General features: G+C 41.9%; 1 protein-coding gene across 2 annotated transcripts in view; it reads left to right on the top strand.

Moving 5' to 3' along the window:
* MAP3K7CL (MAP3K7 C-terminal like) overlaps positions 1-12390 on the top strand; it is a 48377-nt gene that overhangs the window by 7030 nt on the left and 28957 nt on the right. For both annotated transcript variants that reach the window (XM_010800922.4, XM_010800924.3), the window contains one exon: positions 11839-11900. In XM_010800922.4, the coding sequence (XP_010799224.1) occupies positions 11839-11900 (62 nt within the window). The remainder of the gene's footprint in view (positions 1-11838; positions 11901-12390) is intronic.

Here is a 12390-nt window from a genome sequence, read left to right as displayed (position 1 = left end):
TAGGCTATAGTCCAGGGGGTCGCAAAGAGTCGGACATGACTTAGTGACTAAACAACAACAACAACAACAACACATCTTTTAACAATTCTTCTTTTCTCCTTCAGACAGAAATCATTAGCAAAACCTAAGTCAGGAAGAGCACAATTTGTTCAGGAAATGCTTAAACTCTCTACAACTGGAGCAGAGGTCTGAACTGTGGAAGAGTAACCGGACATTTACTAAGCCCCTCTCTGAGCTGGGCATTTTGCTCAAAGTTTGTTTGCAATTCAGTTCAGTTGCTCGCTTTGTTTTAGATAGCAGTAAACTTGCCTGGAAAATCCCATGGACGGAGGAGCCTGGAAGGCTGCAGTCCATGGGGTTGCTAGAGTTGGACACAACTGAGCGACTTCACTTTCACTTTTCACTTTCATGCATTGGAGAAGGAAATGGCAACCCACTCCAGTGTTCTTGCCTGGAGAGTCCCAGGGATGAGGGAGCCTGGTGGGCTGCCATCTATGGGGTCACACAGAGTTGGACACGACTGAAGCAACTTAGCAGTAGCAAACTAGCATTACCACGGAGAAGGCAATGGCACCCCACTCCGGTACTCTTGCCTGGAAAATCCCATGGACAGAGGAGCCTGGTAGGCTGCAGTCCATGGGGTTGCTCACTTTCACTTTTCACTTTCATGCATTGGAGAAGGAAATGGCAACCCACTCCAGTGTTCTTGCCTGGAGAATCCCAGGGACAGGGAAGCCTGGTGGGCTGCCGTCTATGGGGTCGCACAGAGTCGGACACGACTGAAGCGACTTAGCAGCAGCAGCAGCATTACCAAGTCAATCAAGAGAGTGCAATGAAAGAGTTTGTTTTGATCAGAAGCAGCAGAGTGTCAAGAATTCTTGAGCAAGGGAGTAATATGATGAAAATGGTAAGTGTTCAATTGATATAGCCTGGAATGTGAGGATATGAGAGAATGGAAGAGGCTTCTTATCATGGCACACAGATAAAGTGGTAAAAGCCTGGATTAGAGAATGGGATGGGATGACTGAATTCAGACTACATTTTGAAGGAAGGGTTGGAAAGACTTGGTGACAGACTGGCCTGGGAGATGGGGAATTGATCATTGATAGCAAAATGAGCCACAAGTCTCCAAAGAGACTATGGACTCCAAGGGGTTAAATAAAGGTAGTCCGTTTTTAGGAGGGGGGAAAGTACCTTTTAAAATACAATCACCATTTCTAGCCTAAGACTAGAATGCTTTATTAAGTAACATTTAGCTAACTGTAACTGCCAGAGGCAGCAATGCTTGTCTTTCTTTTTTTTTTTTAAGAATATATTTTATTGGAACGTCCCTGGCAGTACAGTGATTAAGACTTTGTCTTCCGATTCGGGAGGTTCGGGTTTGATCCCTGGTCAGGGAGCTAATATCTAACATGGGTCTGGGCCAAAAAACCTAAGTCATAAAACAGAAGCAGTATTGCAACAAATTCAATAAAGACTTTAAAAATGGTCCACATCAAAAAAAAAAAAAAAAAAAAGAATCTTTAAAAAATTTAATTTTAAATTTATTTGGCTGTACCTGTGGTTTTGTAGGATCTGGGAATCTCAGTTCCCAGAGTAGGGATCAAACCTTGGCCTTGTACAGTGAAAGCTTGGAGTCCTAACCACTGGACTGCAAGGAAATTCCCAGCAATGCTTGTCTTTAATAAACCAATGATATAACTTGTATTGCCTCCAAACTTCAAATTCCAAGAGTTGACTTTCTAAATAGGGACTTTCACGGAGTCAGTTTTCCTCAACAGAAAATGTGCAGAAGAGAAATATGGATCACATCTCTTGGGTTATTAGGAAGAATAACCTGGCCCTTCTCCAATTAGAATTTAGAGTCTGATGGACATGCGGATTTGATGTTAATTACTTGAGAATTTTCCTTATCTTCAGTGGAGCCAAAATCTGGCACACTTTTGAAGAAAATCTAGGCCTTGGTGTTAAAAAAATTTTCTTATTATTGTAGTCAGAGATACTTATTATTTAGAGTCAGAAATATAAGCCCAAGCTCATAGCTTTCAACATTTTTTTTTTTTAAATCCAGGTCTGATTTCATTAGAAGACATTTAGTTAAAAAAATCAAGACTCACTCTGTTTATGTAAACTGTTTTGTCCCCACAAACCAGGTGTTTTGTGTAGCAGTGGGAATTATGTGGAGTAGCTGAAACAGCTATCCTTGAATCTAATTTAACTGGATATTATATGAATGTCTCTTTGGAAGCAAGATTTGCACTTGCAAAACTAGCTCTCAGCAAAACTGTGATACAGGTGAAGTGTCCCTTGTCATTGTCTCCTTCCTTTGACTTCTTCTACCTTTGGTATCTTTTGATGTTATTTCTCTTTTCCTTCTCAGGGTCCCAAAGTTTCCATACTCCCTTCTCTTCACATTTCAATCCTTGTTTTCAGGAAAGACTCTGGAAAACCTGATTCATGCTAAGCAATAAGTAAATGTCAAGACTGACCCTTTTCTCTCTCTCGGTGTGTTTGTGCGTATCCATGGGGGAATCAGTAGGAAGCCTAGGGATCAAGTTCCTGCGGGAATTCTACCAGCCAACTTGGTAAGGGTGGCATTTGAGGACATGGGCTGGGTGAGTCTCTTTGCATTTTCCTGAGTCACATTCTGTCCCAATTCTGACCCTACTTTGAGTTCATCTCTCATGAGCTGACAACAATCAGCTGAAAACCACTCAAGCTCTTAGAAGTGGGGGCGTGATCTCCTATATTTGTATTCTTTTCAGCAGCAGTCCCCAAGCTTTTTGGCACCAGGGACCAGTTTCGTGGAAGACGATATTTCCACAGAAGGAGGGGTAGGTTTTAGGATGATTCAAGCACATCACACTTCTTGTGCACTTTATTTCTATTATTATTATATTAGTTCCATCTCAGATCATGAGGCTTTGGATCCCAGGTGTTGGGGATCCCTGATCTGTAGAGCACAGAATAGAGAACCCTAGTTAGAACTTAATAAATACTATAAAATCTATAATACAATATCGATAACCCCTCTGAGTTCGTGCTTCTGATACCAGGTGAAGATTTTTTGAGATACAGCTGGATTTATTGGTTGGAATCTGTTGCTTAAGGCTGTAAAGAAAAGATCAGAGTGGAAATGAATGCTTATGGAGTTCCTGGGTGCTTTTGCTTGTACTATCTCATCAATTTAGTCCAAGTGACAACTCTGCTGAAAAGATGTTATTATACCCATTTTACAGAAGTGGAAATGTTGGCTAAGGAAGGTTAAATAACTTGTGGAGGCACTAGTGGTAAAGAACTCACCTGTGAATGCAGCAGACAGAAGAGGCACGTGTTTGATCCCTGGGTTGGGAAGATCCCATGGAGGAGAACATGGCAACCCACTCCAGTATTCTTGCCTGGAGAATCCCATGAACAGGGGAGACTGGTGGGCTACAGTTCATGGGGTTGCAAAAAGTTGGACACGACTGAAGCGACTTAGCACGCAGGCACTCTAATCAAGCCTCTGATAAATAATGGGAAAAGATTCAAAGCCAGGCCCTTGGGGTTAATTTTACTTTATTACCCATTTAGAGGTAGGGTCCAGGTAGCACAGTGGTAAAGAATTTGCCTGCCAGTGCAGGAGACACAAGAGACGAGGGTTTGATCCCTGGGTCGGGAAGATCCCCTGGAGGAGGAAATGGCAAGCCGCTCCTGTATACTTGCCTAGGAAATTCCACGGACAGAGGAGCCTGGCAGGCTGTAGTCCACGGGGTCACAAAGAATCAGACATGCCTGAGTGCAAGCAAGGCAAGAAGGAATCCAAGTAATAAACAAATGAGTGTTCCTGTCAGCAAATGTCTTCCCTGGTGGTCCTGGGAGACGATGAGGGAAAGTTCGTTCGGATACGTTTTCACAGAGTACGAAAGAAGAAAGGGAGAGGTAAATTCTATTTAGTGGTGTGCTGAGAAATAAATGTATTTCCAAAGGGTTCTTGGAACACAGGTTTCTGAGTGAGTGACTATGTTTCTAAGCTGAAAGTGAAAGTCAAATCGCTCAGTCGTGTCTGACTCTTTGTGACACCAAGCTCCTCTGTCCATGGGATTTTTCAGGCAAGAGTACTGGAGTGGGTTGCCATTTCCTTCTCCAAGGGATTTTCCCAACCCAGGGATCGAACCTGGGTCTCCAGCATTGCAGACAGAAGCTTTACTGTCTGAGCCACCAGGGAAGCCCGTTTCTAAGCTAAATAAGTCCAAAAATTCTTACAAAAGAATAAATCAATAAGATTCACAAAATGATAGCTACAATGATAGTGACTAGAAGAGTGTTTCATAGAAATATAAAATCTATGTTTAAACTTAAAAAGGTCTCTCCATGCAGAGAAATATCACTCAGTCTATTTGATATATGATCTGTTTGCCTGATAGTTTTAGGTACTGGTTACAGTAATATGGTGATTTTTACTAATTGACAACCTACTAGGTATCATACCAAAGCTGTACCTTTATCCATATCTGTATCTCTAGTCCTAATTATATGGGCCCTGAAAATTCAATGTGTATTAAAGCAGTCTCCTCTCGAATGTTTAACAAGCAGAAAACAAAGTTTAAAAAAAGGATGAAGTGTTTCAAAACGATATGATGCTCTAACAAGAACCAAGCTATCTATAAATCTTAAAATAGCTTTTTGATGTATTAGTAATGTGAGTTGGCCGCCCTATGTCATTTATTTATTTCTAAAAATAATGTGAATCTTTATTTAGATTTCAAACGAAAGTACTCAAAAGACTTTTCATGTGTAACTTAAAATTTTTTTTAAACATTATTTTATATAATGTTTGCTTTGATAGGGAAGTAAAGACAAACCCTTTTAAAATTCAGATTTGAATGAAGAGATTAAACCTTAAAGACCTGAAGTTATGGCCACACCAGGGAAATCTTTAACTTGGCATCAGATCAGATCAGTCACTCAGTCGTGTCGGACTCTTTGCGACCCCATGAATCGCAGCATGCCAGGCCTCCCTGTCCATCACCAACTCCCGGAGTTCACTCAGACTCACGTCCATTGAGTCAGTGATGCCATCCAGCCATCTCATCCTCTGTCGTCCCCTTCTCCTCTTGCCCCCAATCCCTCCCAGCATCAGAATCTTTTCCGATGAGTCAACTCTTCGCATGAGGTGGCCAAAGTACTGGAGTTTCAGCTTCAGCATCATCCCCTCCAAAGAAATCCCAGGGCTGATCTCCTTCAGAATGGACTGGTTGGATCTCCTTGCAGTCCAAGGGACTCTCAGGAGTCTTCTCCAACACCACAGTTCAAAAGCATTAATTCTTCAGTGCTCAGCTTTCTTCCCAGTCCAACTCTCACATCCATACATGACCACAGGAAAAACCATAGCCTTGACTAGACGAATCTTTGTTGGCAAAGTAATGTCTCTGCTTTTGAATATGCTATCTAGGTTGGTCATAACTTTCCTTCCAAGGAGTAAGCATCTTTCAATTTCATGGCTGCAGTCACCATCTGTAGTGATTTTGGAGCCCAGAAAAATGAAGTCTGACACTGTTTCCACTGTTTCCCCATCTATTTCCCATGAAGTGATGGGACCGGATGCCATGATCTTTGTTTTCTGAATGTTGAGCTTTAAGCCAACTTTTTCACTCTCCACTTTCACTTTCACCAAGAGGCTTTTTAGTTCCTCTTCACTTTCTGCCATAAGGGTGGTGTCATCTGCATATCTGAGGTTATTGATATTTCTCCCGGCAATCTTGATTCCAGGTGAGTTAAATTACATAGAGTACTGAATTACTCTAATTCAATAATTAGAGTCGGTGATCTTGATCTTACCTGTTCTCTTTGGATTATTCAGATGATGAAGATAATACCCTTAATCCACACCATTATACATATACTCACGCATGCCTGCATGCGCACACACACACACACACATACCCCTTCTCTCGCCGTTACAACTTTGGCTGAGTTTATGGTGAAAAGATGGAAAGTAAACACGATTATCTTAAGCATTCATTATTACTACTGATTATTTCCTAGGTGCTAGGCTTTAGGCTAAATGATTGACATATGAATTCCTTTACTAATAATAAATCTGAGACAGAGAATGTCACACCCATTTTGCAGAGGAGAAAACTGAGTCTCCAAGAGACGTTGATCTTCCACTCTCACCACTTAAAGAGTGGCCAACTTGAGATTCAAATGCAGGTCTGTCTATCCTACCGAGTGGCACTGGCCCATGTAATTAGTGGTTAGGAGTCTACACAAGCAAACAGTAAACAGGAAAGGTTTTGGATGAGCCTCTGCACTGTGGGCACCGCCCAAACTCTTGCCTCTCTAGTGTCAGCTTGCCCCTGATGTATCTTGAAAGACAGTCTCCTGGGCACCAGCACCAGGGGTTGTCCTGTAGGTAGGACAACAATTTGTGGAGGCATGGTGCAAAAATTCTGGGGCTCTTGGTTCAAAAATTACTAAGAATTTCAAGACAGCGTACTCAGATCATTAAGCCAAGTGTGGACCGCCTGTGAAGGGCAATTGCAATTGTGTGGGTGCATTCCCAGGAAGCCGGCTCTGGCTGCCGGACGTGTAGACGCATTGAATGGATTCTATGCCAGCTGTCTCTCAGCTTCTTGGTTGGGGAGTGGAGTGAGGCTTGGGAATTTTCTCTGATCGTGACTTCTTCCTCTCCTGAGGTCATCTTCTCTGGGTGGAGAGCTACACTAGTTTTACCAAGGATTTAGAGTTTGGAAGGCTAGATAGACTTAGTTGTATGTAGGATTGGGGGCACAGGGGTTGAGGGGTAGGGGGAGATGGTTGACTCCAGAGTCCAGTCAAGATGTTGTCTAGAGCAGTTGTTCTCAAACACTGGTTCATAGACATGCTTTGGTTTTGATGAAGTTTTCCTCTGTGATGTTAAGAGAAGTAAGAACATGGTAGTGTGTGTGTGTGATTATGTGTGTCTATAAAGCTAAATTTATCCAATGTTATTGTTGTCGTGGGGCTTCCATGGTGGCTCAGATGGCAAAGAATCTGCTTACAATGAGGAGGCCTGGGTTCCATCCCTGCATTGGGAAGGTCCCCAGAGGAGCCTGGTGGGCTACAGTCCATGGGGTCGCAGAGTCAGATACAACTGAGTGACAGACACACACACACACACCACACACAACGGCATGACTCCCAGTGTTTGGGGGAATGTGTTCCTGGCTCATGAAGTACAAAAGTTTGGGAAACTGTGGAGCAGAAGGTGAAGCAGCGCAGGGCAGCATGAGAAGAGCCCTGGGTGGGGTGACACCGCTTATGAGACTCCTTGCCCTTCTTGGGGCCCTTTGTCTTCAGCTCTGCTCTGAGAATCTGGGACCAGATGATTGCCCAGTCCCTTCCAGCTGCAGCATTCTCTGAGAGCTCTGGCCGCATAGCTCTAATTACTAAATATCATCGAGGATTTGGGTTACAGACCCAATGGGTCTTGCTTATCCCATTCATGGAGAATCACAGAGCAGACAATTTAAGGAAATCTGAAACAGAATAACCACCAAAGCAATCCAACAGCTGCTAAATAGATGCTTAGACAAGCCCATCATAAAATGTACTATGGTATGTCATAATGGTTGGGATACCAATCAGAAAGTTCTATCTTAAGTACCATTGACTTAGTCACATTGTGCTGGCAAAACAGGCAGTGAACATCTGTTTATTAAAAAAAAAGTCTCTTTCATTCTTTCCTTTATCTTTCATCCTTTTATAAATTCCTGGGGCTACATTTTGCTTGATCCATCAAGCCCACAGTGCCATTTTGAAAAGGAAGCCTATGAATTATTTTCTTAGTGCATTAAAAATGTGATAAAGTGGTGTGCCAGTTGAGCACAGAACCTCAGTCCCTGCCTTGAATATAACAGGTATTCAATAAATATTTGGTAAACAAATACATTTTAAAAGATGTACTTGCATTCTGATTTTTATCACATTATACACATATCTAGCAGGTACTCTCCTTTTTTTTTTTTAAACAAAAGCCAAATTTGCCAAGGTGGTGTCTTACATAGCTACTGTACACTCTACTTTGTGCTTCTGGAATTGTCAAAACAAACCTAACTGAACTTACGAACTCTGATCTGATATCACTGTCAAAATGTTTTACAATGATTTGGCCAAATGTTTGTGGAACAGCTGTGCTTCTAGTCTGCCTGAGTCATTTTTCTTCTTTCATTTTGGCCCGATCCAGTGATTCATTATTCTGCTTTTAGAATATTTGCCTATTTTTAAAACCAGTCAGAGAAGGCAGCCACTGTTTAAAAGTAAACACACCACACATCAACTTGGAGCAGCTTTGTAAGCAGCTTTGCAAGCCCTGAAATTCCTGGCTGGCAGGGATGCCAGCTAAACCAGATGGCATCAGGCAGTGAAATACAGGACTGGCTTTCAAACACAGCCAATTCCTTACATCTGTCTTTGGTTTTCTTGTTTCCGCTGCCATTTCCTGCTTGGATTAATCCAACCTGATCCATTCCTTAACAAAAATCTTGCCTTTATTTTCTAAAATATTTTTTATGTGTTTATTTCTATGTCAATCAATCAGACTTTTTTTTTTCAACTCTAGGAATTCAGTCTTAAGCCTTTACTTATCTGCAAAATTGTCAACTTGGTTCCATGTATGTGCTTCTATTATATATGGTGTGAGTATCAATAATGACAGATTTTTATAATGGGCTTTATTAATTCTGAGTCATACCAGATATTTGCTGTTTACTATAGTAATAAAGATGAATAATTCCCCTCTCCCCTTTTTATAGTTAAGCAGGAAGGAGCGTGATTTCACAGGGAACAAGGGGGATTAAGTCCCAGGAAGCCTTGAGTTCCATTCCTGGCTTGTCTTCTAGAATTCTAGAATGCACTGTCTACTCTGGTACTTCATAAGAGTGGTTTCTCCTCCTAACAAGTGCCTGCTCATCTATGACTATTAGGGTTGGGGTGCCAAAGTAGAATAGGTTCCCATTTACCCATGCCAAACAGTGTTGCTGGCCTTGAGCTCAATGAGCTGAAATAATCATTATTTGGGTTATTGTTGATGTTTTATCTCTGTGCGGGGCTTCCCTGGTAGCTCAGACAGTAAAGAATCTGCCTGCAGTCAGGAGGCCTGGGTTTGCACCCTGGGTTGGGAAGATCCCCTGGAGAAGGGAATGGCTACCCACTTCAGTATTCTTGCCTGGAGAATTCCATGGACAGAAGAGTCTGGTAGGCTACAGTTCATGCGATCACAGTTGGACATGACTGAGCGACTAACACTTTCCTCTTTGAGTTACTGATATTTTACTGAAGTCAATTTAAATGCACCTTAAACCAAAATCTGTTTTACAAACGATAGGTTTTATAATAAAGGCTACCTCCAAAGAGTAAATAGAAACAAGGACTATTTCTTTTTTTAAAAACCCTGTTTATTGTCCAATTCTTTGCGAATGATGAGATGGATTGAAAAAGTCACAAAATATTGAGCAGAAGTTGTCACTTCTGAATAGGAAGAGTCCATTTGGAAGGATCAGGGGATTGACGTCCTCATTTCAAGGTGAGATGGCCCTCCAGCCTGCAGCGAGGGTCTTGGGAAGAAGGTCCCCCCATTTCTACTTGCTCTCTGAAGCCGCACAGTGTCAGTGGACATGGGGGCATTGTCTGGTAGGGACAGGCGCAGATGAATTCACAGTTGTTACCGCATTGTTATTGTCTGAAGCCACTCTTAAGTGGGGGTATGTTACACTTCGTTGTTGTTTATACTACTCTTGGATAAAATGTACCAGATGCTCTTGAGGCATTTGGCAGGGATGAATCCTATCTTTGTTTGAATCATCTTTCTGGTGATTGTCTTTGGTGCCTTGGAGGAAATGTAATCCCTCAGAAACCTGGACTCTTCTTCTGGATGAAAGTGAAAGTCACTTAGTTTTGTCTGACTCTTGCGACGCCGTGGACTATACAGTCCATGGAATACTCCAGGCCAGAATACTAGCCTTTCCCTTCTCCAGGGGATCCTCCCAACCCAGGGATCAAACCCAGGTCTCCCGCATTGCAGGCAGATTCTTTACCAGCTGAGCTACATGGGAAGCCTTTGTCTACTCTTTGTCTACTGCATTTTATTTGGATTATGTTGTCAAGGAGTGGTTAGAGGATGCTGGCTTTTGCATTGTGTATGGCCCATATCCCTTCTTGAGTTTCAAACAGAACTTCAATGGTTTTTATAAATGAATTAGTTATGGAAGTGAAAACATAAAAAAACCCCAGGATCTTTCTTTTTTTATAATTTAAAATAGACTTGGCTTTTCAATTATTTGTTTAGCCTGTATTTCATCTTATTCTTATAGTCATACCTGGGTTAGGTGTTGTCAGCAAGGAGAGGACTGGGAATGAATGGTGAGTGGACCCACAGGGCCAGAGATACAGAGGTTCTGCTGACAAGAGAGCTGTCCTTTTGAACCATGGCTAAAGGTCAGAAGTATGTTCTTTGTTTTAGAAAACCTTTAAGACAGTCTTTATTAATGCTAAAATGCTTAGTTAAGCCTCAACCAGAACCACTACACTTCTTTTTTTAAAAAAATATTTTTTCTGTTCAGAATTTTCTCATTTTTTGTTCGTTTATATTTTATGTATTAATTATTTTTGTCCACACCTCAAGACTCGTGGGATCTTAGTTCTCCGACCAGGGATTGAACCTGTACCCCCTGCGTTGGAAGCTTGGAGTCTTAACCACTGGACTGCCCGGGAAGTCCCCTATAGTTCTGTCTTTATCTGTACAGAATAATAGAATGGATACCAATAGCTACTCACTACTCTAGATCCCATAACTCTTTTAAACTTTCTAGTAAGGGTCAAAACGCTTTGCTTCAAGGTCATATTATTCTTGAGAAGCACTTTCTTCTGGCTCTATGCATAGCTTTTCTTACCATGTGAATCCAACTGGCATGAATTCTTTCAGAAATTCTGCTGTAGAAAACCTTTCCTCCTGCCCAGTGATTGCCTGGTACAATTCCCATAGTCTTTTTGTCTAAGGAGATTAGCCTTATTGCAAAGATAGCAGCAGCAGATTCTTGAAGAGATTTGGGTAAGCTTATCAGGTTTCCTCTGATGCTTCTGTGAACCGCCTTTTGATCCAGCAGCACCTGCCTCTTTTTAATGTTTTTGGCTGTACTGAGTCTTCCTCGTGGCGCTTGGGCTTTCTCTAGTTGCACTGCGTGGGCTTTCTCGTTATGTCATGGGCTTAGTTGGCCCCTTTGGCATGTGGGGTCTTAATGTCTTGACCAGGGATTGAACCCACGTCCCCTGCATTGGAAGGTGGATTCTCAGCATGGGGCCACTGGGGAAGTCCCAACACCTGCCTATTGCCGCCAGCCAGTGGAGGGTAGTCAGTAGAGAGTTGTGGACTCTCCTGCATCAGCGGAGTGGGTTGTGGTAAGGGCAGAGGGCAAACCCATCAAAGCTGGCCGCCCTTGGAGTCTTTCAGGGCAGAAGTAACACTTCTCTTTTTCACTCACACGTTCTTCTGTTCTATTGCGGTTGTCCTGGCCACCTCATTATCACCTTATTAAATAAAGTACTTTCCTGCATATCATATGTTTTGGTTTTGGCTAACGTCAGAGTATTGAAAGACAAGCAGTGCTTCATTGGGGAACTACCAGACTGAGCATTTGAGGATTCTGCTTGCAAAATTTTGGGACAGAGAGAGCACAGTGTATCAAAAATGAGCAAAACTGCCTTCTGCGTTCTTGCTGTCCCTAACTGATGTTTACAGGTCCAAAGATGGTAACGGCAGGACCACTCTCCCTGGAGAAAGGGCTCTCGTAGTGAGGAATTTTTATTTTCATGTTTTAGATGATACACCACCTGAAGATGCCATTCCTCTGGTCTTTCCAGAATTAGAGCAGCAACTACAGGTAAGCATTTTTCTATAGAGTCTTTCACTTTTCCTCAGTTTCATAAAATACAGTGAATGGAAAAGTCATCTAATTGGGAAAGACTGATTTGTAGACAGAGTGGAGATTTCACATCATCGAGGTCTGTATTTCTAGGACTCCAGGTCATGAACTCTCAGGTAATGTCTCTGTCTGTTTATCTGGCTATAGCACAAGCATATTAAGAACTCAGGGTATAAACAAGTTCCTATATTTAAAAAAAATTTATTTTTTTAATATAAGATTATCATATTTATTACTCATTGTTCACATTAAAATACATACTTTATCAGATATATTGCATATGTTTCACTATCTGCTCAAAATACTGTAAATCTATTTTTTAAATTTTATTTTATTTTTAAACTTTACAATATTGTATTGGTTCTGCCATATATCGAAATGAATCCACCACAGGCATACATGCGTTCCCCATCCTGAACCCTCCTCCCTCCTCCCTCCCCGTACCATC

This window comes from Bos taurus, chromosome 1, assembly GCF_002263795.3.
Source record: "Bos taurus isolate L1 Dominette 01449 registration number 42190680 breed Hereford chromosome 1, ARS-UCD2.0, whole genome shotgun sequence".
Taxonomy (NCBI): domain Eukaryota; kingdom Metazoa; phylum Chordata; class Mammalia; order Artiodactyla; family Bovidae; genus Bos; species Bos taurus.
Note: the sequence above shows the minus strand (reverse complement) of the source record. Positions and strands in the feature narration are given on the sequence as shown.